We start from the raw sequence: 27,181 nt of genomic DNA, 5'->3' as shown, positions 1-27,181 counted from the left end.
AAATTTGCCTGGTGCTGAGTGGAACAAAAAGCAGAAACTCTGCAAGGTAGGTGTTCAGAGAAGAGGGAGCCCTTAAAAAATAGCGGGGTTGGGAAGGCAGAAAAACTGTTGTCTTGATCTTGCTGGCAAATAAAACATTATACAAGAATGTCATTGCTCTAAGTCAAAATACACTAAAATGGAGAATGATGCTAAGCTGCAAATAAAGTGTAAAATTTGGCTTTGATATCAGGGACACAGAAGAAATGAAAATGTAATGGCCAGACAGTGAATAAACTTTAAATAGCTATTACAAAGTACAAGTCTTATTTCTAAAACTTTTAGAGTCAGTCTACCAATAAAATATGAACGATTCTGATGAAGTTGCAGAATTGAACTTTATTACAAACTCAGTCAGGTAAAGGGTAAACATAGAAAGAGGAATGTTCACAGCAGCACTATTCACAATAACCACGACATGGAAGCAACCTAAATGTATATCAACAGAGGAATAGATAAAGAAGACGTGGTATGTGTATACAGTGGAATATTACTCAGCCATAAAAAGAATGAAATAATGCCATTTGTAGCTATATAGATGGACCAGAGAGTCTCATATTGAGTAAAGTAAGTCAGACAGAGAAATACAAATACTATATAATGTATCACTTACATGTGGTATTTTAAGAAAGGGTACAAATGAATTTATCTACAAAATAGATATACAGATGTAGAAAACAAATTTATGGTTACCAGAAGATTGGGGGGGGGGAAGAAGGGATAAATTGGGAGATTGGGATTGATATATAAAACTGATAACTAATAAACACATTGTATAGCACAGGGAACTTTACTCAACACTCTGTAATGGTCTGTATGGGAAAAGAATCTAAAAAGAATGTATATATATATAACTGATTCACTTTCCTGTACACCTGAAATTAATATATCATTGCAAATCAATTATACTCCAATAAAAATTAAAAAAAAAGAAAGTAGAAAGAGGAATGGAAAAGAAAGATGGAGAATGGTAGTGGGGATAATACCCTCTTCCTACATAAAGAGGAGTCAAGACTCTGACAACAGTTAGTGGAAGAAGCAATAGAGACTCAGCATACTATGTAAAGTCATGAAAGTAACTATAAGAAAATCTAAAGGTAATAATTTAACTATCAAACAGGGAAGGAGGAGGAAGATGAGGAAAACATAAAGTATATGAGTTAAATCTTCCATTTTTCATAGCAAGCTATCAAGGGATACTATCTAAAATTAATAAAGCATGAAATGAAAGAATAAGAATATGATTCAAAGTTATGCAAAAAACTTCCAGAAGAACTAAGACCAGTATTTATTCCTCCCAAAGGCATATGTTAAAATCAACCCCCCATCATGATGGTTATTAGGAGATGGGGCCTTTGCAGGTGCTTAGGTCAGGAGGGTGTAGCCCTCATAAATGGGATTAGTGCACTTATAAAAGAGACACAGAGATCTCACTAATCCTTTCCTCCATTTGAGGATGCATAATAAAGATGTCAAGCCAGGGAATGGACCCTCACCAAGAAACTGATCAAGCTGACACCTGATCACGAACTTCCAATCCCCAGAACAGTGAGATGTAAGTTTTTTTTTTGTTTACAAGCTTAGTCTATGCTCTTCTGTTGTAGCAGCCTGAAGTGTCTAAAGCAACCAGAAAGAGGAGAAATTATCTTGTGGAATGAAACTGTGGGTAAGGAGTCTTAAGACAGGAGACCATTGCTTTTATTGCCTTTATTATAAGCTCTTCATTATTGTTTGGTTTACTTTCACAGGCATATATTATTTTGATACAGATTTTAAAAACTAAACAGAGTGGCAAATCTGGGCTTGTAGAATGTTCAAACAGATTTGTGAGACCTCTTTGCCATTTTGTAAGAGTTTCTTCAGTGAATTGCAGATAAAGTTACTCTTTCACTTAGATGTCAAATTAATGCAAAATTTAAATGGAAGTTTTGTCCTCTTAATCTTTCCTGTTTCCCATTCTGAAGTTCATACTAGGTGGATGGGTATTTCAGTCTGTCTAATTTGGCAATTGGGCTATATCAGACAGTGTTCAGTGTTTTCAACCCACATTTTATAAGCTGAAGTTTTTGTAGTAGCCAGAAGGTGGCATCAAAACCAATCGAGTTCTTGCAATTTAGTAGAAATACCAAAGAAAAGGATCACACCCAAGTATCGTGAATAACTTCCCTGCAACCCAAAAGGCAGAGAAAGTCACACACATCAAAAAAGCATCCCATTTCACTTAGAGTTTATCTCTTTTGTCATTTTAGAAAACTCCCAGTTTTTCCCTTGGAATCCTTTTTGTTAGGCATGGATAAACGAAGCACAGAACCAAGAGATTCTATCCCAAACACTATTGTACCATCTCTAAGCATAGAATTTTAAACTCAGCTATTTCATTAATAATGAAATTAATGAGTACATATGTTCTTTTACAGTCTAACAAGTATGTCCTGGACCCAACTGTTTCGAGTGTCTAAACTGCTTACACATCCTACCAAAGATCCATTTCATCTGCAAATGAACATACACACTGTTGCTTCTGCTAAGTCGCTTCAGTCGTGTCCAAGTCTGTGCAACCCCATAGACGGCAGCCCACCAAGCTCCCCTGTCCCTGGGATTCTCCAGGCAAGAACACTGGAGTGGGTTGCCATTTCCTCCTCCAATGCATGAAAGTGAAAAGTGAAAGTGAAGTTGCTCAGTCGTGTCCGACTCTTAGCGACCCCATGGACTGCAGCCTATCAGGCTCCTCCATCCATGGGATTTTCCAGGCAAGAGTACTGGAGTGGGGTGCCATTGCCTTCACACACATTCATTTGTAATAATGGTACTTTTTTTCTGCTTGGTCTATTTATTTTTTAGTGGAGGAGGGAAAAGAAGAGGAGGTTAAAACAATGTTTGGTGTCTGCTTCAAGCACTTTCCCAAAGAATGATGTTTCATTCATTATACATCATTATGGAAGGACAGTATTCTCCTGGCTTTCATGATGGTCTGAATTCAAGGTAATATGTGTTTTTTTCTGAAATAAGGTGCATTTATTTGGACAATGTGGGTTGTCCCATGTGTTCCTGTCCTCATATGAAAGCACTTTTGCTTCAAAAACAAATAAAAAATAACATTCTACAACTTTTGTTTAATTTGGGTCTGGGCTAATTACTTAAGGAACTATTTAGCAATAATGGTCTCAGATATTTAAATTCCTTATGCCGCTGCAATTAATTAAGGGACTTCTGACCCAAAGAATTTTCCACAGTTTACTGTGATCCACACAGTCAAAGACTTTGGCATAGTCAATAAAGCAGAAATAGATGTTTATCTGGAACTCTCTTGCTTTTTCCACGATCCAGCAGATGTTGGAAATTTGATCTCTAGTTCCTCTACCTTTTCTAAAACCAGCTTGAACATCTGGAAGTTCACAGTTGACGTATTGCTGAAGCCTGACTTGGAGAATTTTGAGCATTACTTTACTAGCATGTGAGATGAGTGCAATTGTGTGGCAGTGTGAGCATTCTTTGGCATCGCCTTTCTTTGGGATTGGAATGAAAACTGACCTTTTCCAGTCCTGTGGCCACTGCTGAGTTTTCCAAATTTGCTGTGGAAAATTCTGAAAGAAATCGGAATACCAGAGCACCTGACCTGCCTCTTGAGAAACCCATATGCAGGTCAGGAAGCAACAGTTAGAACTGGACATGGAACAACAGACTGGTTCCAAATAGGAAAAGGAGTACGTCAAGGCTGTATATTGTCACCCTGCTTATTTAACTTTTATGCAGAGTACATCATGAGAAACGCTGGGCTGGAAGAAACACAAGCTGGAATCAAGATTGCCAGGAGAAATATCAATAACTTTAGATATGCAGATGACACCACCCTTATGGCAGAAAGTGAAGAGGAACTAAAAAGCCTCTTGATGAAAGTGAAAGTGGAGAGTGAAAAAGTTGGCTTAAAGCTCAACATTCCGAAAACGAAGATCATGGCATCTGGTCCCATCACTTCATGGGAAATAGATGGGGAAACAGTGGAAACAGTGTCAGACTTTATTTTTGGGGGCTCCAAAATCACTGCAGATGGTGATTGCAGCTATGAAATTAAAAGACGCTTACTCCTGGTAAGGAAAGTTATGACCAACCTAGATAATATATTCAAAAGCAGAGACATTATTTTGCCGACTAAGGTCCGTCTAGTCAAGGCTATGATTTTTCCAGTGGTCATGTATGGATGTGAGAGTTGGACTGTGAAGAAATCTGAGCACTGAAGAATTGATGCTTTTGAACTGTGGTGTTGGAGAAGACTCTTGAGAGTCCCTTGGATTGCAGGGAGATCCAACCAGTCCATCCTAAAGGAGATCAGTCCTGGGTGTTCTTTGGAAGGAATGATGCTAAAGCTGAAACTCCAGTACTTTGGTTACCTCATGTGAAGAGTTGATTCATTGGAAAAGACTCTGATGCTGGAGAGATTGGGGGCAGGAGGAAAAGGGGAGGACAGAGGATGAGATGGCTGGATGGCATCACTGACTCGATGGACGTGAGTTTGAGTGAACTCTGGGAGTTGGTGATGGACAGGGAGGCCTGGCGTGCTGCAATTCATGGGGTCACAAAGAGTCGGACACGACTGAGTGACTGAACTGAACTGACCCAAAGAAAGGCAATGCCAAAGAATGCTCGAACTACCGCACAATTGCACTCATGTCCACGCTAGAAAAGTAATGCTCAAAATTCTCCAAGCTAGGCCTCAGCAATACATGAACCGTGAACATCCAGATGTTCAAGCTGGTTTTAGAAAAGGCAGAAGAACCAGAGATCAAATTGCCAACATCTGTCGGATTATTGAAAAAGCAAGAGAGAAAAACATCTAGTTCTGCTTTATTGACTATACCAAAGCTTTTGACTGTGTGGATCACGATAAACTGTGGAAAATTCTTAAAGAGATGGGAATGCCAGACTACCTGACCTGAGGAGATTAGTCCTGGGTGTTCATTGGAAGGACTGATTTTGAACCTGAAATTCCAATACTTTAGCCACCTGATGCAAAGAACTGACTCATTGAAAAGACCCTGACGCTGGGAAAGATTGAGGGCAGGAGGAGAAGGGGATGATAGAGGATGAGATGGTTGGATGGTATCACCGACTCAATGGACATGAGTTTGAGTGAACTCTGGGAGTTTGTGATGGACAGAGAGGCCTGGCATGCTGCGGTTCATGGTGTCTCATAGGGTCAGCCACGACTGAGCGACTGAACTGAACTGATCCTAAGAACTATGCAATCAACAGGGAATGAGAGAAGAATTGCAAATCTGAATGTCAAATTAAACATAGAACATGGATTAAATATGGAACATCGAAAACCAATTTCACTGCAACTCTATCAATGTGCAAGCTAAGCAGCACAGAATTGCGGGTTCGAACATGCTACTTTTGCCCCTTAGTAGTCAGTTGACCCTGAATGCATATTTTAACCTATCTGAATTTGCTTTCAAATTTTGAAAGTCAGAGTAAAATAATGACACCTACTTAGCAGTGCTGATAGGAGAATCTGATTGCTAAGAACTTTACACTTATCTCCATCTTGGGAGCAAATCAGTGTCCTATTTGTACTACCCCTTTATTCTGATTCATTTCACAATGAATATACCAGGCACTGACTACAATGAAGTGTTGAGGATACAACAGCAAAACAAAAAAGAACGTCCCTGATGTCAAAGAACTTTGACTCTAGAAGAGGAAGATAAACAAGTGAAATCAGTACTCAGGATAAATTCATGTAGTGGTGAGTACGCAAGGCATTAAATTAGGGTCTTGTGCCAGAAAGTAACTAGAGAAATTGGGGGGAAATGTGATGTTTCAGATGGAATTGTAGGCATTATACTTTACTCTTTAGCCAGCACACTGTACTGTACTAGATAGAAATCCATGGATTTCTTTTTTTTTTCAGTCTAGATCTACTTGATTTTTTTTTTTCAGTTTTATTGAGATATGCTTGACATGTAACACTGTTTTAGTTTAAGGTATATAGGATAATGATTTAATACATGTATATATTGAAAAATGATTACCACAATAAGTTTAGTTTACATCTATGACTTCACCATACTGTACCTGTGTGCTTGCTCTGTAGCGTCCAACTCTTTGCAACCCCGTGGACTGTGGCCCACTAGGCTCCTCTGCTATGGAATTTTCCAGCCAGAACACCGGAGTGGGTTGCCATTTCCTACTCCAGGGGACCTTCCCAACCTAGGGACTGAACCCATGTCTCTTGCATCTGCTGCATTGGCAGGCAGATACTTTACTCCTGTAGCACCTGGGAAGTCCACGTTATACACTGTTGTTGTTCAGTTCAGTTCAGTTCAGTTCATTCGCTCAGTCGTGTCCAACTCTTTGCGACACCATGAATCGCAGTACGTTGCTCAGTCACTAAATCATGTCCAGCTCTTTGCAACCTCACAGACTGCAACATACCAGGCTCTTCTGTCCTCCACTATCTTCCACGTTTGCTCAAATTCATGTCCATTGAATTGATGATGCTAACCATCTCATCCTCTGCTGTACATTACATCCCTAGAAACTTATAACTGGAAATTTGCACCCTTTGACCACCTAAACCCTTTTCCCACACTCAGACCTCCCACTTCTGGCAATTGTCAATCTTTTTTGTTTTTATGACTTCATTTTTTCTTGACAACACATAGCATAATGCACTAAGGGTCCATCTATCTTGTCACAAATGGCAAAATTTCCTTCTTCTTATGACTGATGTTTTTAAATTAAATTTGTTTATTTGCATAAAATCACATTTTCTTTATCTGTATACTGATCCAATGACACTTAGGTTGTTTCTAAGACTTGGCTATTGTAAGCAGTGCTGCTTATAATAGTGCTTCAGTGAACAAGGGGGTGCATATGTATATTCAAGATAATGATTTAATTTCTTTTAGATAGGTACCAAGTGGAATTGTTAGACCATGTGGTACTTCTGTTTTTAATTTTTGCAGTTCTTCATACTGTTTCCTATAGTGGCTGCAATAATTTACATTCCCATCAAAAATCCACAAGTGTTCCCTTTTCTCCACATACTTACCAGCACTTGTTTTCTCTTGTCTTTTTGATGATAGCCATTTTAATCAGATGATAACTCATGGTTTGATATGCTGATGATTAGTGATGTTGAACACATTTTCATATAGCTGTTGGCCATCTGTTTGTCTCCTTTGGAAAAATGTCTATTTAGATCTTCTGCTAAATTTTTAATCATTTGTTTCACTGTTTTTTTGCTATTGAATTACATGGATTCTTTATAAATTTTGGTCACTAAACCCTCATCAGATGTATGATTCACAAATAATGGGTTGTCTAAAACGTCCAGGTTTTTCTGTAATATCTTATGGAAAAACCAAATGAATTTTTTTGCCAATCCAACATTTTATCCCATTCCATAGCCTGCTTTTTCATTTTGTTGATGATTTCCTTTGCTGTGTGGAAGCCTTAGAGTTTAACAGATATTTAACTGTTTCCATTTTATTATTACTATTTCATAGTACCTCAACATTGGGAAAGTTTATATAAATTTCCATTAGGTAACTTTCTAGGAGAAAAAGTGCTGAATCAAAAAGAATATACAAATTGATAAACAATTGATAAACTGTGATAAATCTTATCATATTTCACCAAAAGCAGTAGAAAATTTGAATTATTCCCCATGCATTGGTCAACCCTGGAAATTTTAATCTTTCTAATTTGACAGCTTCATCCTGGAGTCAAGTGGGGCTTAGGAAGCATTACTACAAAGTTAGTGCAGGTGATGGAATTCCAGCTAAGCTATTTCAACTCCTAAAAGATGCTGCTGCTAACGTGCTGCACTCAACATGTCAGCAGATTTGGAAAACTCAGCAGTGGCCATCAGCCTGGAAAAGGTCAGTTTTCATTTCAATACCAAAGAAGAGCAATGACATAGAATGTTCAAACCACATACAATTACACTCATTTCACATGCTACTAAGGTTATGCTCAAAATCCTTCAAGCTAGCCCTCAGCAGTACATGAACCAAGAACACTGAGATGTACATTTTGGTTTTCAAATAGGCAGGGGAACCAGAGATCAAAATGCCAACATTTGTTGGGTCATGGAGAAAGCAAGGGTATTCCAGAAAAACATCTACTTCTGCTTCATTGACTATGCAAAAGCCTTTGACTCTGGATCACAACAAACTGTAGCAAATTCTTAGAGATCAGATCACTTTACCTGTCTCTGGAGAAACCTGTATGCGGGCCAAGAAGCAACAGTTAGAACCAGACATGGAACAACAGACTGCTTCAAAATTGGGAAAGGAGTATGACAAGGCTGTATATTGTCAACCCTGCTTGTTTAACTTCTATGCAAAGTACATCAATTGAAATGCCAGGCTGGATGAATCACAAGCTGGAATAAAGATTGCCAGGAATTATCAACAATCTCAGATATGCAGATGATGTCACTCTAATGGCAGAAAGTGAAGAGGAACTAAAGAGATTCTTGATGAGGGTGAAAGAGGACAGTAAAAAAGCTGTCTTAAAACTCAACATTCAAAAACTAATATGGCATCTGGTCCCATCACTTCATGGCACTAGAAGGGAAAATAGTGGAAACAATTAGAGATTTTATTTTCTTGGGTTCCAAAATCACTGTGAATGGTGACTGCAGCCATGAAATTAAAAGACACTTGCTCCTTGAAAGGAAAGCTATGACAAACCTACAGAGATATCACTTTGCCAACAAAAGTCTGTATAGTCAAAATTATGGTTTTTCCAGTAGTCATGTATAGATATGAGAGCTGGACCATAAAGGTTGAACACTGACTGATGCTTTTGAATTGTGGTGCTGGAGAAGAATCTTGAGAGTTCCTTGAACTCCAAGGAGATCAAACCAGTCAATCCTAGAGGAAATCAACCCTGAATATTTACTGGAAGGACTTATGCTGAAGTTGAAGCTCCAGTACTTTTGCCACTTGATGTGAAGACCTGATTCATTGGAAAAGACCCTGATGCTGGGAAATATTGAAGGCAAAAGGAATAGAGGGTAGAACAGGATGAGATGGTTAAATAACATTACCTACTCAATGGACATGAATTTGAGCAAACTCTGTGAGATGGTGGAGAACAGAGGAGCCTGGTGTGCTACAGTTCATGGGGTCACAATGTGTTGAACACAACTTAGTGACTGAACAACAACAATATCTATGAATTTGCATTTCTTTGAAAACTGGGATTGAACAGCACTTTCTATTATTATTGGTTATTATATCATGTTATTTTGTTTTTAATACTTTTCCCACTTCTATATTGAATTATCCTCTTTTCCTTTTCTGATTTTGTAAAAGTAGTTCATATAATAAAGCTTTTGACCCATTGTCAGATATATATGTTGAAAAACATTTTTTCCTGAATTTTTGCTTACCTTTTAACTTTGTATACCACTTTGTAGGTTAAAGTGGGTTTATACTGTGTCATAATATACTTTAACATTTTTGTTACATTTTCTGGCTTTGGTGTCAAGTTTAGAAAAAGTTGTTCTCCCCATTATTCTATAAACCCACTCCTGCATTTTCTTCTGTTACTTTTTTGGCTGCATATTTTGTATTTAAATTTCCAAGTTTCAGTATTCATTTTGGCATAGGGTATGCAATAAATATCCAGTTTAATTTTATATTTATGAATAGCATTTCAGTTGATTCAGTACCACTTATTTAATAATCCATTCTTTGGTACTGACTTGAAATCCCATCTTATCACATTCAAAATATATATTTGTAAAGGTATTTATTTCTTTCTGCCTAGTTTTATAATTCCATACTGTTTTAATGATTGAAATATGATATTTTCAGAAATATTTTCATTAACTACTAAAAACTCTCATAAACATTTGAAATAACCTGTTAACTTTTCAAATTAATACACATTTATATAAGAATTAAAATATTGGGAGGCTTAAAATATGTATACTGAAAAGCATAGATGGCTCAGAAACATATATATCCATTTACCAAATGATAATAGTGTTATCAGAAATCAGGACAAACAGCATAGTTTTCAACAAATTATTCTAAGATCATTGGCTTTACAAATGGAAAAAAAGGAAGTTTTATTCCTACTTCATTCCATACACAAAAACAAATTACATGTGTATTAGCAATTTATAAATTGTCATAAACATAGACATCCTGGAGAAATATAATTAAATGTTATTTTCAGGAGGAAGGCAATCATAATCATGAAACAAAATCCATAAACTATGAAGAAAATTAACATAGTTCAGTTCAGTTCACTCAGTCGTGTCCGATTCTTTGCAACCCCATGGACTGCAGCATGGCAGGCATTTCATCCATCAACAACTCCCAGAGTTTACTCAAACTCATGCCCATTGAGTCAGAGATGCCATTCAACCATCTCATCCTCTGTCATCCTGTTCTCCTCCTGCTCTGAATCTTTCCAAGCATCAGGGTTTTTTCAAATGAGTCAGCTCTTTGCATTAGGTGGCCAAAGTATTGGAGTTTCAGCTTCAACATCAGCCCTTCCAATGAACACCCAGGACTGATCTCTTGAGGATGGACTGGTTGGATCTCCTTATGGTCCAAGGGACTCTCAAGAACATTCTCCAACACCACAGTTCAAAAGCATCAATTCTTCAGTGCTCAGGTTTCTTTATAGCCCAACTTTCACTCCATACATGACCACTGGAAAAACCATAGCCTTGAATAGACAGACCTTTGTCGGCAAAATTTCTGCCTTTTAATATGTTGTCTAGGTTGTTCATAACTTTTCTTCCAAGTAGCAAGCATCTTTTAATTTCATGGCTGCAGTCACCATCTGCAGTGATTTTAGAGCCCCCAAATAAAGTATGTCACTGTTTTCATTGTTTCCCCATCTATTTGCCATGAAGTGATGGGACCAGATGCAATGATCTTAGTTTTCTGAATGTTGAGCTTTAAGCCAACTTTTTCACTCTCCTCTTTCACTTTCATCAAGAGGTTCTTTAGTTCTTCTTCACTTTCTGCCATAAGGGTGGTGTCTCTGCATATCTAAAGTTATTGATATTTCTCCTGGCAATCTTGATTCCAGCTTGTGCTTCATCCAGACCAGTGTTTCTCATGATATAGTCTGCATATAAGTTAAATAAGCAGGGTAACAGTTGAGCTATTTCAAATCCTGAAAGATGATGCTGTGAAAGTGCTGCACTCAATATGCCTGCAAATTTGGAAAACAGCAGTGGCCACAAGATTCAAAAAGGTCAGTTTTCATTTCAATCCCAAAGAAAGGCAATGCCAAAGAATGCTCAAACTACCACACAATTGCACTCATCTCACACGCTAGTAAAGTAATGCTCAAAATTTTCCAAGCCAGGCTTCAGCAATACGTGAACTGTGAACTTCCAGATGTTCAGGATCTTTTTAGAAAAGGCAGAGGAATGAGAGGTCAAATTGCCAACATCTGCCAGATCATCAAAAAAGCAAGAGAGTTCCAGAAAAACATCTATTTCTGTTTTATTGACTATGCCAAAGCCTTTGACTGTGTGGATCACAATAAACTGTGGAAAATTCTGAAAGAGATGGGAATACCAGGCCATCTGACCTACCTCTTGAGAAACCTATATGCAGGTCAGGAAGCAACAGTTAGAACTGGACATGGAACAACAAACTGGTTCCAAATAGGAAAAGGAGTACGTCAAGGCTGTATATTGTCACCCTGCTTATTTAACTTATATGCAGAGTACATCATGAGAAATGCTGGACTGGAAGAAGCACAAGCTGGAATGAAGATTGCCAGGAGAAATATCACTAACCTCAGGTATGCAGATGACACCACCCTTATGGCAGAAAGTGAAGAGGAACTAAAAAGCCTCTTGATGAAAGTGAAAGTGGAGAGTGAAAAAGTTGGCTTAAAGCTCAACATTCAGAAAATGAAGATCATGGCATCTGGTCCTATCATTTCATGGGAAATAGATGGGGAAACAGTAGAAACAGTATCAGACTTTATTTTTGGGGGCTCCAAAATCACTGCAGATGGTGACTGCAGCCATGAAATTGAAAGACGCTTACTCCTTGGAAGAAAAGTTATGACCAACCTAGATAGCATATTCAAAAGCAGAGACATTACTTTGCCAACAAGGGTCCGTCTAGTCAAGGCTATGGTTTTTCCAGGGGTCATGTATGGATGTGAGAACTGGACTGTGAAGAAAGCTGAGCACTGAAGAATTGATGCTTTTGAACTGTGGTGTTGGAGAAGACTCTTGAGAGTCCCTTGGACTGCAAGGAGATCCAACCAGTCCATTCTGAAGGAGATCAGCCCTGGAATTTCTTTGGAAGGAATGATGCTAAAGCTGAAACTCCAGTACTTTGGCCACCTCATGCAAAGAGTTGACTCATTGGAAAAGACTATGATGCTGGGAGGGATTGTGGGCAGGATGAGAAGGGGATGACCCAGGATGAGATGGCTGGATGGCATCACCTACTCGATGGACGTGAGTCTGAGTGAACTCCAGGAGATGGTGATGGACAGGGAGGCCTGGCGTGCTGCGATTCATGGGGTTGCAAAGAGTTGGACACGACTGAGTGACTGAGCTGAACTGAACTGAACAACATACAGCCTTGACATACTCCTTTCTGATTTGGAACCAGTCTGTTGTTCCATGTCCAGTTCTAACTGTTGCTTCCTGACCTGCATACAGGTTTCTCAAGAGGCAGGTCAGGGGATCTGGTATTCCCATCTCTTTCAGAATTTTCCACAGTTTTTCTTGATCTACACAGTCAAAGGCTTTGGCATAGTTAATAAACAGAAGTACGTACTTTTCTGGAACTCTCTTGCTTTTTCAATAATCAAATGGATGTTGGCAATTTGATCTCTGGTTCCTCTGCCTTTTTAAAATCCAGCTTGAACATCTGGAAGTTCATGGTTCATGTACTGTTGAAGCCTGGCTGTCTTTGAGAATTTTGAGCATTATGTGAGATGAGTGTAATTGTGTGTTAGTGTGAGCACTCTTTGGCATTGCCTTTCTTTGGGACTGAAGTGAAAACCGACCTTTTTGAGTTTTGTGGCCACTGCTGAGCTTTCCAGATTTGTTGGCATATTGAGTGCAGCATTTTCACAGCATCATCTTCCACGATTTGAAATAGCTTACCTGGAATTTCATCATCTCTCATGATTTGAAATAGCTCAACTGGAATTCCATTACCTCCACTAGCTTTGTTTTAATGATGCTTCCTAAGGCCCACTTGACTTTACATTCCAGGATGTCTGGCTCTAGTTGAGTGATCACACCATCGTGATTATCTGGGTCATGAACATCTTTTTTGTACAGTTCTTCTGTGTATTCTTGCCACCTCTTCTTAATATCTTCTGCTTCTGTTAGGTCCATATAATTTCTGTCCTTTATTGTGCCCATCTTTGCATGAAATGTTCCCTTAGTATCTCTAATTTTCTTGAAGAGATCTCTAGTCTTCCCCATTCTATTGTTTTCCTCTATTTGTTTGCATGGATCACTGAGGAAGGCTTTCTTATCTCTCCTTGCTATTGTTTGGAACTCTGCATTCGAATGGGTATATTTTTCCATTTCTCCTTTGCCTTTTGTGTGTTTTCTTTTCTCAGCTATTTGTAAGGGCTTGTCAGACAACCATTTTGCCTTTTTACATTTCTTTTTCTTGAGGATGGTTTGATCACTGCCTCTTGTACAATGTTTATATGTACCTCCGTCCATAGTTCTTCAGGCACTCTATCAAATCTAATCCCTTGAATCTATTTGTCACTTTCACTGTATAATTATAAGGGATTTGATTTAAGTTATACCTGAATGGTCTAGTGGTTTTCCCTACTTTCTTGAATTTAATCCTGAATTTGGCAATAAGGAGAAAATCTAGAAACTATGAGGAAAATTAACATAATCAATTGTTAAAATTATAAATACAGATTTTTAATGGCTCCATTATATTTTATTAAATACAAGGGCCACAATGTACTACCATCCACATATTATTAGATATCTGTAGAGTTTCCAATATATTGTTATTACAAATAATACTTTAAAGAACATATCAGTGTTACTCTAGGATTGTCTCTGAATGATCTTTAATATACTGAAATTTATGGTATCCCATTTTTGTTGAAAATAACTGGGTCATTGGCTTAAGTCCAGGAAACACTGTTACAGAAGCCCTTTTAAAGATAGCCTATTTTAAAGAACTAGCGATTTAGAGATCTGTATGATCTTTTTACCACCTGGTGCTTTCTTTGTCCTTCATAGTGTGAAGGTTTTGTTGGCAATGTCTAGGATTTTTTGAGTTACTGAGGCTAAGAATTACCACCCTGGCTGAGAATTTAGTTGTCTCTAATAGGCAATGAGGACCTTTGTAGACATCAACTTACATATCGTAAACCTAACCTGACATGATTAAGAATAATCATGTCATTCAACCTCACCCAAATTTCTGGTTTTCTTAATTGCCCATAATAATTCTACCCTGTATTTTGTTAACACTTTCCTAACCTTATTTTTTAAGTCTGTTTTATATCTTGGAATAATAAGCTCTACAGTTATAGTTGGGTGACATGGGAACACAAGAGAAATATTCTGAGCCTTGTTTTTGCTGTTTCTGGTGGTAGAGAGAGCTGTTGTTTCTTTGTTTTTTTTTTACCCTTTCATTACCAACTTTTATAGAAACTAAATTGGTTATGAAGAACCAGTAGATCATATAAAAACTCAGGTATTACTAGAAAAGAAAAGGTCCAATGAGAAAAAAGAATTTTTTTTCTAAAAATGTGGGTTTCTGTTTTGTTTTTTCTTTATGATGAAGAGATAGAAAACTTACCTTCAGAAATAAAAACTTCTGTTATGATTAACATTAGAAAGGAATTTGATGGAAGATTCTTGTTTGTTTCAGCTTCAGGGTTATTGTCAGCAGCAGGCTAGTTGTCTTGAAAAGCCCACCTGCCACTCATTGAAGACGCTCAAGGTGTGCCCCTCACTTTGAAAGGTGGAATGGTTTACCCATAGAAACCATGACAAAAACTATTTTAACTACTGTACCGTCTAGCTTTTTAGCAGCTACTCAGATCTCAGCCTTCCAATAGTTCATTTCATACAGCATTTTAAAATATGACTTCTCATAAAGCTCACTGGTCCAATTTATCCATCACAATTATATTTTTTACTAACCAGGGTCTTCATGCATTTTAATAAAATTCTGCAGAACGATGACATCTTGTCTAAATCAAATAATATGAAATATCCCACCTATTTATAAACTGTCTCTGGGTAAAAGAGGATGGAAGTCCTATTTTATGAATTTCAGTCCTCTTATGAAGTTTTTAGTAGGACTAATGCAAAAGTGATTTCCACATTCCAGCTTAGACAGTAAAATCAGCAAGGTGGCCATACTCACTCATTGGGGGTGCCCTTCTGGCCACAGAAGTAGCCCTGGCTGTCTGTAGGATAGGCCACTCTTCTGGGGTCACCATTGACCCAGGCTGTAGGAACAAGAAAAGACAAAACAATCAGCAACAGCTGGCTAAAGGCAGTCTGATTTGAGAAATTAGAATGCACCACTGCAACACACTAACCTCTCCCCTCAGTCACAAAAGATTATTGATTTTCTTCAAAGAGTAATTTCTTAATGAAAAGCAAAATAAAATACAGATGAATCAGTCAGAAAGCACATTTATTATTCTCTCAGGATTTATCTGGGTTGTAGCCAAAGCATGAGGTAACACATTTAGAAAATGACATTTATTAAAATGTGAATTAGAGGGCACACTACAAATGCTTGGTTGGCAAGAAGTCACTTTTGCTAGGGCTCAAAATGAAATGATTTCATATCAGAGCTAATAAATCTACAGTAAATATTATGATGTAATTCTTTTAGGCTATACATAAGTGAAGACCATTTCAAAATTTCAAGAAATGAAACTATAATGCCCAATTCAAATTGGCTAGTTCTTTATGATCTGTTATGACACTGTAAAGGCTAACAGTAGCAACTTTGGAAGTAACACACAATAAAAATTCAGTATACATTTTGTCTAATAATCTCAAACTGCCTATAAATATCCAGTGTTTTCAAATTTCATGAAATTGAAGACTTGATTCTGTTTTCTTTGAAGATGCTAGGTAGGGTCATATAAATTCATCATCCTTATTTTCTAAGAATTATACACTTGCCAGCTATATTAGAGAACCACACAAAGTAATATATGCTAGCTAAATTGGGAGATACTCTAATTCTAACTGAATGCTTATAATTTCTCTAATTCGATTAATGTAATTCTATGTGGCAACCTGAAAGTGAAAGTGTTGGTCATTCAGGAATGTACAACTCTGTGTGACCCCCACGGACTGTAGTCCATCAGGCTCCTCTGTCATAGAATTCTCCAAGGAAAAAATATTGGAGCGGGGAGCCATTCCATTCTCTAGGAGATCTTCCAACCCAGGGATCAAACCCAGGTTTCCCACATTGCAGGCGGGCTCTTTACCGTCTGAGCCACTTTCTATCTCCCTAGGAACTTCCCTGGATTGGGAAGATCTCCTGGAGAAGGCAATGGCTACCCACTCCAGTATTCTTGCCTGGAGAATCCCATGGACAGAGGAGCCTGGCGGGCTATAATCCATGAGGTCACAAAGAGTCGGACACGACTGAGCAACTAACACTTTCATGTAGCATGGAAGTTTGTGGGAGAATGAAACCATGTATATGTAAGGCTGAGTTTCTTTGCTGTTCACCTGAAACTATCACAACATTTTTATCAGTTATACTCCCAATATAAAATAAAAAGTTAAAACAGTTCCTAAAAATTTGGAAGATGCGTTGGTCACCAAACGTTTGCCTCTGCATATGAAAAACCTATCTCTTTGTCCTTTGCTTCTTTTAACATTTGCCCAGCTATCTCCTTACCCACATTGAATGGATTTGACAGTTCATGTTACAATTCAATCACTCATATATACACGGCCTGTGTGACTTGGAAAGATAAAAATAAATCAATTCTGAATGAGAATTTTAATATGGAAAAGAAATTTTTCTCAATTTTTATCATCCATCCAAGCCTTTCCTTTTAGTATCCAAGCACCCAGAAAAGTCTCCATTGTCTAATTCTTTCTCCAATGTCATAGAGACTAAATTAGTTTCATCTTCTAAATACTTTCTTATAAAATCTGACTCATTCAGGCAGTTCTCTCCCATCTTCATTTCCCAGAATAAAGAAAGTGGATTATAAATAAGGCATTTAAATGACAGCTAAGTGTTCAATGTACAATGTCTCTAGACACTGTTTTATTAAATTCTGTTTTTATAACTTGGTTTGTCAGATACCTAAGAGATCTAATTTTACAAACTCTATTTTCTGTAATATATTTCTTTAAACTTTATCCCTAAATGTTTTAGTCCTTTTTTATATGCTTAATTCAAAATGGGCACCTAAAGAACCATTTCATCCTCTGTCGTCCCTTTCTCCTCCTGCCCCTCCCAAACTTTCCCATCATAAGGGTCTTTTCCAGTGAATCAGTTCTTCACATCAGGATGAGATGGTTGGATGGCATCACTGACTCAATGGACAAGAATTTGAGCAAGCTCTGGGAGTTGGTGATGGACAGGAAAGCCTGGCGTGCTGAATTCCATGGGGTCTTAAAGAGTCAGACACAATGGAGCGACTGAACTGAACTGAAAGAAGCATTTGGATTGCAACATTTGCTGCTTAATATTTTTACGACCCTGAAAAAGTCACTGAAATGTTTTAGTCGTGGCTTTCTAATTTGTTACTAAAAATGGTTATGGTAATACCCAATCCCAAAGAATGTTGAGAATATGAAAGAAGATAAAGTGGAATGCCTAATGTGGTATTAGGCATACAACGCAGACCTAGTAATGCAAGTTCCTGTCTTACTTGGATTTCATGGAAACCAATCACTGATGCAAGTAGCTAATTAGCAAAGTGATTTTAGTTAAGTGAAAGTGAAGAGAGTGAGACAGGGAAGGGAGCAAAGTCAATAAAGGGCATGTTAACGAGTGGGATAATGTCGTGAGTGAGGTGACTCCGTGCTGCTGGGGCCCTTCTCAGGAACCATATAGAAGAACATCAGCCCATGCCGCCATGTCAGTGGGCATGAGGAAACTATCCGCCAGAGCGCAAGCAAACTCAGAAGGACTGAGGGGCAGAGGGGTTGTGGTAACACCTGCAATAGTTGTTTGTTGTTTTTTTTTTTTCGGGGGTCATCCTCAGTCATCCAATTAAAGAAATTACTAAATGACCTCTGTATGTCCTGTACTAGAAGTCAATACCAGTTTTTCAGAGTTCTCAACAAACACAAATAACATGAAAATGAGAGAATCAGGTCTGTAGAAGACTTGGAGACTAGCTGGGACCTGGGAAAGACTGGGAAATGACTAGGATTTGAGAGGGAATCAGGAAGGTGACCAGGAGTAGGGAAGGAATTATAGATTGATGAAACAGTGTCATAATAAGAGGCTTCAATATATTAAATGCTTACATATATCAAGTATTATGCTAAATGTATTACATCCATTTCTCATTTGAGTCTCACAATAGCTTGTGAAGTGGACATTATTTTCACTTCAATTATTTGCAGCTCGGAGTTTTAGTTACTTCTTAAGATCACTCAGGTTTTAAGCAGCATAAACAGGGTTTGAACTTAGGAGTGTTGCTCTCTAGGGCTCATGCTTTAAAAAATAGATTATAGTCGCTATACTGCTGCCTACTAAAGGGTAGATTAGGAGAGAGCTTGTTAACAGTGGGAAACAACAAGATATCAGCATAATGAGGATGAGCAGTATGTTAGACACATATGGTAGGAAAGGAGACAACACAGGTAATTTTGGAGCCTCTGCCATCTGTACAAAAGAGCTTTGTACTTGGCAGGAGAAAGCATCTGGCTGACAGGGATCTGATGCCCAGGGACGATGGAGGGAAAGATGAAGATGGAAGTGTCAAGGGAAGAGTTTTCCTTGATTTTGTAGTTTTGAATTACTAAGTGGCTGCTACACCTTTCCATGCAGCCCCTAGCACAGAAGTGTTGCTGCAGATGCTCTGTGTTTGAGCTAGAACATCAAGACTTTGAGCTGAAAGTTGCAAGGGTCAGTTCAAACAAGTCACCTCAATCAAGGATATCTAGTTCTCTCTCTCTCTTTTTAAGTCTTTATTGAATTCATTACAATATTGCTTGATTTTGGAGAAGGCAATGGCACCCCACTCCAGCACTCTCGCCTGGAAAATCCCATGGATGGAGGAGCCTGGTAGGCTGCAGTCCATGGGGTCGCTAGGAGTCGGACATGACTGAGCGACTTCACTTTCACTTTTCACTTTCATGCATTGGAGGAGGAAATGGCAACCCACTCCAGTGTTCTTGCCTGGAGAATCCCAGGGATGGGGGAGCCTCGTGGGCTGCCATATGGGGTTGCACAGAGTTGGACACGACTGAAGCGACTTAGCAGCAGCAGCAGCACTGCTTGTTTTATGCTTTGGTGTTTTGGCTGTGAGGCATGCAGGATCTTAGCTTGCTGACTAGGGGTCGAACCTGCAGCCCCTGCATTGGAAGGCAAAGGCTTATCCACTGGATTACGAGGAAAGTCCCTCTGGTTCTCTTGGTCTTCTTCATTAAGTCCACATTGCTCCACACTTCCAGTGCAGGAATATGGCGGGGGGTGGGGGGGAAAGAGAGGTGGGGAGAGGAAACATGCAGTGGCAGTTATTCTGTCCCCTAGTAAAGCAAGGGCTTCTCACATTTCACTCCCTTTCTTGCAATTTCTCTCTTCATGGAAATTCTAGAACTGTGCTGTCCAGTATGGATAGCTATTAACCACATGTCTACTTCACACACAAATGTGGCTTATCTGAAGCGAGCCATACTATAACTGTGAAATATATTTCAGGTTTTAAAGACAGTATGAACAACAACAAAAAAGAATGTAAATATCTCATTAATACTATTTATGTTGATTATATTGAAATTATAATATTTGGTTATGGTTAATTTTAAAAGGTATATTATTATAACTAATTTCATCTGTTTCTTTTTACTTCCATAAATGTAGCTACTAGGAAATTTTACATTACATATATGACTCGCTTGAGTTTCTCCAGGATAGATCTGTTTTAGACTATTTCCCCACAAACGTCAGGGCTCCTCATATAAGGTAATTAATAGTGCCATAGCATCATGGCTATGTGAGTCCCTCTCAGCCCCATCATACTCAACACATACTTTTTATAACAAATATTTGACAATGCTCCTTTTATAAAAATCTTGAAATAATATTTATAAAACATAACTTATCTACCACAAATTCTTTTAAAAACAATAAAGTGTACTAACTGTAATGTAAATGATAATTAAAAATTAATTTAAAATTAAACAGTATGCATATAAATATGCAAATGCTCACATGTAACTAAACTAGATGACACAATGGAATAGTCAGATGCTTGCACCTATAGATAGAATCATTGACTATAACCGTTATAATTGCAGGAGGATTCAAGCAATTGTGCAGGAGATTCAAATACTACAAGTGGTGTTATTAGTCACATGACTTTCCTAAATGAACAAATTTTATTAAATTACAACAAAAAATACAATCTTTCTTCAAATTTTCTTGGTAGATATTAAAACCACACAAAAATAAAAATGTGTGATTTTAAAACAGAAGTTCTACATTCAAGTATTTAAAAGCAAATTGTCACCTACATAAGTGGGACATGGGCAAGTTGGCAGGAAGTGCAGAATTGTCCTATATATTGCCAGGCTTCTATCTTCCCTGGCTCCCACCCACCCACCCACCCACCCATCCTCTCATTAAAAGATAGTAATACCTCCAAAACATTGTAACAATCAAAAAATCAATTTTCCCAAAGATCTCCTATGCAGTGGTATCGCTCCAGTTGAGAATCACTGATTTAGGTGTTCATTCACATTCTGAAAAATCTAAAATATATATAAATTTCACATTATTTTCTCCCAGAATTTTGGGGGGATATGCTCTCATGGAGTTATTATAATTTAATCCCATGTACTTGTAAAAATTCACTTTTTTTTATAGTCCATATATAAGTGATACAGTATTTATCTTTCTCCATCTGATCTATTTGCTAAGTCACATCAGTCGTGTCCGTCTGTGCGACCCCATAGACGGTGGCCCACCAGGCTCCCGTCCCTGGGATTCTCCAGGCAAGAACACTGGAGTGGGTTGCCATTTCCTTCTCCAATGCATGAAAGTGAAAAGTGAAAGTGAAGTCGTTCAGTCGTGTCCGACTCTTCGTGACCCCATGGACTGCAGCCTACGAGGCTCCTCTGTCCATGAGATTTCCCAGGCAAGAGTACTGGAGTGGGTTGTCATTGCCTTCTCTGCCATCTGATCTATTTAACTAAACATAATTCCCTCCAAGTTCATCCTTGGTGTTGCAAGTGGTGAAATTTTCACTCTATTTTATGGCAGAGTACTATTCCACTGTATGTATTTGTGTATGCACACACACACACACACCCCCTACATCTTCTTTGTCCAGTCATCTACTGTGGGGCCTTTTGGTTGCTTCCATTATCTTGGCAATTTATAAATAATGCTGCTATGAAGACTGCAGTACACATGTCTTTTCAAATTAGTGTTTTTGTTTCTTTGAAGTGGAATTTCAGGGTCATATGGTAGTTGTATATTTTGTTCTTTTGAGAAACCTCTGCTCTGTTTTCTATAGTGGTTGCACCAATTTACAATTTCACTAACAGTGTACAAGGGTTCCCTTTTCTCTGAATCCTTGCCATTTGTTATTTGTGTTCTGTTTTGAAAATATTTGTTCTTAAAGGTATGAGGTGATAACTAGTGGTAGTTTTAATTTGCATTTCTCTGATGATTAATATGTTGATCATCTTTCCAAGTGCCCATTGGCCATCAGTGTGTATTCTTTTAAAAAAGGTATATTTTAAAATTTGTATAGAAGGAGAAAATACTTCAAATAGCCAAGGCAATCTTAAGAAAGAAGAACAGAGCTGGAGGAACTATGCTTCCTAAGTTCAGACTATACAACAAAGCTACAGTAATCAAGACACTGTGGTATTGGTTTAAAAATAAAAAGCCACATAGAACAATAGAGCACAATAGAAAGTCCAGAGACAAACTCACACATATATAGCCAATGTACAGAAAAGGAGGCAAAAATATATAATGGAGAAAAGACAATTTCTTCAGTAGGTGGTATTGGGAAAACTGGAGACCTAGATGCAAAAGAATGAAATCAGAACATTCTCTAACACCATATACAAAAATAATCTTAAAATGGATTAAAGACCTATATGTAAGATTAGTTCAGTTCAGTTCAGTCACTCAGTCATGTTCGACTCCTAGTGACCCCATGCACTGTAGCACGCCAGGCCTCCCTGTGCATTGCCAACTCCTAGAGTTTACTCAAACTCATGCCCATTGAGTTGGTGATGCCATACAACCATCTCATCCTCTGCTGTCCCCTTCTTCTCCCACCTTCAATCTTTCCCATCATCCAGATCTTTTCAAACGAGTCACTTCTTCACATCAGGTGGCCAAAGTATTGGAGTTTCAGCTTCAACATCAGTCCTTCCAATAAACACTCAGGACTGATCTCCTTTAGGATGGACTGGTTGGATCTCTTTGCAGTCCAAGGAACTCTCAAGAGTCTTCTCTAACATCACAGTTCAAAAGCATCAATTCTGTGCTCAGCTTTCTTTATAGTCCAACTATCACATCCATACAAAACTAATGAAAAGATCGTAGCCTTGACTAGTTGGACCTTTGTTGGCAAAGCAATGTCTCTGCTTTTTAATATGCTGTCCACGTTAGTCGTAACTTTTTTTCCAAGGAGCAAACATCTTTGAATTTCAGGGCTGCAGTCACCATCTGCAGTGATTTTGGAGCTACCCAAAATAAAGTCTGACATTGTTTCCATTTTTTCCCAACTATTTGCCATGAAGTGATGGGGCAGGATGCCATGATCTTTGTTTTCTGAATACTGAGCTTTAAGCCAACTTTTTCACTCTCCTCTTTCACTTTCATCAAGAGGCTCTTCAGTTCTTCTTTACTTTCTGTCATAAGGGTGGTGTCATCTGCATATCTGAGGTTGTTGATATTTCTCCTGGCAATCTTGATACCAGCTTGTGCTTCATCCAGCCCAGCGTCTCTCATGATGTACTCTGCATATAAGTTAAATAAGCAGGGTGACAATATACATTGATGTACTCCTTTCCTGATTTGGAACCAGTCTGTTGTTCCATGTCCAGTTCTAACTGTTGCTTCCTGACCTGCATACAGATTTCTCAAGAGGCAGGTCAGGTGTTCTGGTATTCCCATCTGTTTAAGAATTTTCCATGGTTTCTTGTGATCCATAGAGTCTAAAGCTTTGGCATAGTCAATAAAGCAGAAGTACATTTTTTCTGGAACTCCTGCTTTTTCAATGATCCAATAGATGTTGGCAATTTGATCCCTGATTCCTATGCCTTTTCTAACTCCAGCTTGAACATCTGGAAGTTCATGGTTCACGTACTGTTGAAGCCTGGCTTGGAGAATTTTGATCATTTCTTTGCTAGCATGTGGGATGAGTGCAATTGTGCAGTAGTTTCAGCATTCTTTGGCATTGCCTTTCTTAGGGATTGAAATGAAAATTGACCTTTTTGAGTCTTGTGGCCACTGCTGAGTTTTCCAAATTTGCTGGCATATTGAGTGCAGCACTTTCACAGCACCATCTTTAGGATTTGAAATAGCTCAATTGGAATTCCATCACCTCCACTAGCTTTGTTTGTAGTGATGCTTCCTAAGGCCATTTGACTTCAACCTTCCAGGATGTCTGGCTGTAGGTGAGTGATCACACCATCATGATTATTGTGGTCATGAAGATCTTTTTTGTACAGTTCTTCTGTGTATTCTTGCCACCTCTTCTTAATATCTTCTGCTTCTGTTAGGTCCATACCATTTCTGTCCTTTATTGAGCCCATCTTCGCATGAAATGTTCCCTTGGTATCTCTAATTTTCTTGAAGAGACCTCCAGTCTTTTCCATTCTATTGTTTTCCTCTATTTCTTTGCATGGAACACTGAGGAAGGCTTTTTTATTTCTCCTTGCTATTCTTTGGAACTCTGCATTCAAATGGGTATATATTTCCTTTTCTCCTTTGCCTTTCATTTCTCTTCTTTTCTCAGGTACTTGTAAGGCCTCCCCAGACAGCCATTTTGTTTTTTTGCATTTGTTTTTCATGGGGATGGTCTTCCTGTCTCCTGTACAATGTCCATAATTCATCAGGCACTCTGTCTATTACATCTAGTCCCTTGAATCTATTTCTCAATTCCACTACATAATCATAAGGGATTTAATTTAGGTCATACCTGAATGGTCTAGTGGTTTTCCCTACTTTCTTCAGTTTAAGTCTGAATTTGGCAATAAGGAGTTCATGATCTGATCAGTCAGCTCCCAGTCTTGTTTTTGCTGACTGTATAGGGCTTTTCCATCTTTGGCTGCAGAGAATATAATCAATCTTATTTTGGTATTGACCATCTGGTGATGTTCATGTGCAGAGTCTTCTCTTGTTTTGTTGGAAGATGGAGTTTGCTATGACCAGTGCTTTCTCTTGGCAAAATGCTATTAGCCTTTGCCCTGCTTCATTCTGTACTCCAAGGCCAAATTTGCCTGTTACTCCAGGTGTTTCTTGACTTCTACTTTTGAATTCATCTTCTATAATGAAAAGGACATCTTTTTTGAGTGTTCTAAAAAATTTTGTAGGTCTTCATAGAACTGTTCAATTCAGCTTCTTCAACATTACTCGTTGGGTCACAGACTTGGATTTTTGTGATACTGAATGGTTTTCCTTGGAAATGAACCGAGATCATTCTATCATTTTTGAAATTGCATCCAAGAACTGAATTTCAGATTTTTTTTTTTTTGTTGACTATGATGCCTACTCCATTCTTAAGGGATTCTTGCCCAGAGTAGTAGATATAATAGTTCTGAGTTAAATTCACCCATTCCAGTCCATTTTAGGTCACTGATTCCTAAAATGTTGACATTCACTCTTGCTATCTCCTGTTTGACCATTTTCAATTTGTCTCAATTCATAGACCTAACATTCCAGGTTCCTATACAATATTGCTCTTTACAGCAGTGGACCTTGCTTCCATCACCAGTCACATCCAAAACTGAGTGTTATTTTTTGTTTTGGCTCTATCTCTTCATTCTTTCTGGAGTTATTTCTCCACTGATCTCCAGTAGCATATTGGGCACCTACCAACCTGGGAAGTTCATCTTTCAGTGTCTTATCTTTTTGCCTTCTCATACTATTCATGGGGTTCTCAGGGCAAGAATATTGAAGTGGTTTGCCATTCCCTTCTCCAGTGGACCACATTTTGTCAGAACTCTCCACCATGACCCGTCTGCTTTTGGTGGCCCTACATGGCACGGCTCATAGTTTCATTCTTTAGACAAGGCTGTGGTCCATGTGATCAGATTGGTTAGTTTTCTGTGATTGTGGTTTTCAATCTGTAGGTCCTCTAATGGAGAAGGATAAGAGGCTTTTGGAAGCTTCCTAATGGGAGGGACTGACTGAGGGGGAAACTGGGTCTTGTTCTGATGGGCAGGGCCATGCTCAGTTCAGTTCAGTTCAGTTCAGTTCAGTTCAGTTGCTCAGTCATGTCCGACTCTTTGTGACCCCATGAATTGCAGCATGCCAGGCCTCCCTGTCCATCACCAACTCCCGGAGTTCACTCAGATTCATGTCCATCAGGTCGGTGATGCCATCCAGCCATCTCATCCTCTGTCGTCCCCTTCTCCTCCTGTCCTCAATCCCTCCCAGCATCAGAGTCTTTTCCAATGAGTCAACTCTTTGCACGAGGTGGCCAAAGTATTGGAGTTTCAGCTTTAGCATCAGTCCTTCCAATGAACACCCAGGACTGATCTCCTTTAGAATGGACTGGTTGGATCTCCTTGCAGTCCAAGGGACTCTCAAGAGTCTTCTCCAACACCACAGTTCAAAAGCATCAATTTTGGGGGGTTCAGTTTTCTTTATAGTCCAATTCTGACATCCATACATGACCACAGGAAAAACCATAGCCTTGACTAGACAGACCTTTGTTGGCAAAGTAATGTCTCTGCTTTTGAATATGCTATCTAGGTTAGTCATAACTTTCCTTCCAAGGAGTAAGCGTCTTTTAATTTCATGGCTGCAATCACCATCTGCCGTGATTTTGGAGCCCCCAAAAATAAAGTCTGACACTGTCTCCACTGTTTCCCCATCTATTTCCTATGAAGTGATGGGACCAGATGCCATGATCTTCGTTTTTGGAATGTTGAGCTTTAAGCCAACTTTTTCACTCTCCACTTTCACTTTCATCAAGAGGCTTTTTAGTTCCTCTTCACTTTCTGCCATAAGGGTGGTGTCATCTGCACATCTGAGGTTATTGATATTTCCCCCAGCAATCTTGATTCCAGCTTGTGCTTCTTCCAGATTAGCGTTTCTCATGATGAATGGGCCATGCTCAGTAAAACTTTAATCCAATTTTCTGTTGACTGGTGGAGTTATGTTCCCTCCCTGCTATGTAAGATTGGAATGTACATTGGATTCCAATGTAAGATTGGAAACCATAAAACTCCTAGAAGAAAATAGGCTGAATAGTCTTTGACAAAAAATGTAGCAAGACTTTTGGATCTGTCTCCTAAAGCAAAATAATAAAATAAATAAATGGGACCTAATTAAGCACGACTGAGCGACTTCCCTTTCACTTTTCACTTTCATGCATTGGGGAAGGAAATGGCAACCCACTCCAGTGTTCTTGCCTGGAGACGAGGGACGAGGGAGCCTGGTGGGCTGCCGTCTCTGGGGTCACACAGAGTCGGACATGACTGAAGCGACTTAGCAGCAGCAGCAATTAAACTTAAAAGCTTTTGCACAGCAAAGGAAACCATGAACAAAATCAAAACATAACCTATTGAATTGGAGAAAATATTTGCAAATGATATGGCCAAGACGGAGTTAATATCCAAATTCTATAAACAGCTCCTACAACTTAACATCAAAAAAGCCAACAACTTCATTAAGAAATAGGCAGAAGACCTGAATAATCTCATTTTCTCTTTTAAATTAAATTTTATAGGTGAATAGTTGTTTTACTCGGAGAAAGAAATGGCAATGGC

General features: G+C 38.6%; 1 protein-coding gene across 1 annotated transcript in view; it reads right to left on the bottom strand.

Moving 5' to 3' along the window:
- Nucleotides 1-27,181, bottom strand: part of LOC120856559 (choline transporter-like protein 5) — a 151,026-nt gene that overhangs the window by 69,911 nt on the left and 53,934 nt on the right. Inside the window, exon 4 of the mRNA XM_040231928.1 lies at nt 15,420-15,504. Within this exon, the coding sequence (XP_040087862.1) occupies nt 15,420-15,504 (85 nt within the window). The remainder of the gene's footprint in view (nt 1-15,419; nt 15,505-27,181) is intronic.

The sequence above is a fragment of the Oryx dammah genome, unplaced genomic scaffold (assembly GCF_014754425.2).
Source record: "Oryx dammah isolate SB20612 unplaced genomic scaffold, SCBI_Odam_1.1 HiC_scaffold_28, whole genome shotgun sequence".
Classification (NCBI taxonomy): Eukaryota; Metazoa; Chordata; class Mammalia; order Artiodactyla; family Bovidae; genus Oryx; species Oryx dammah.
The sequence above is the reverse complement of the archived record's forward strand: the minus strand, read 5'-3'. Positions and strand labels throughout refer to the sequence as shown.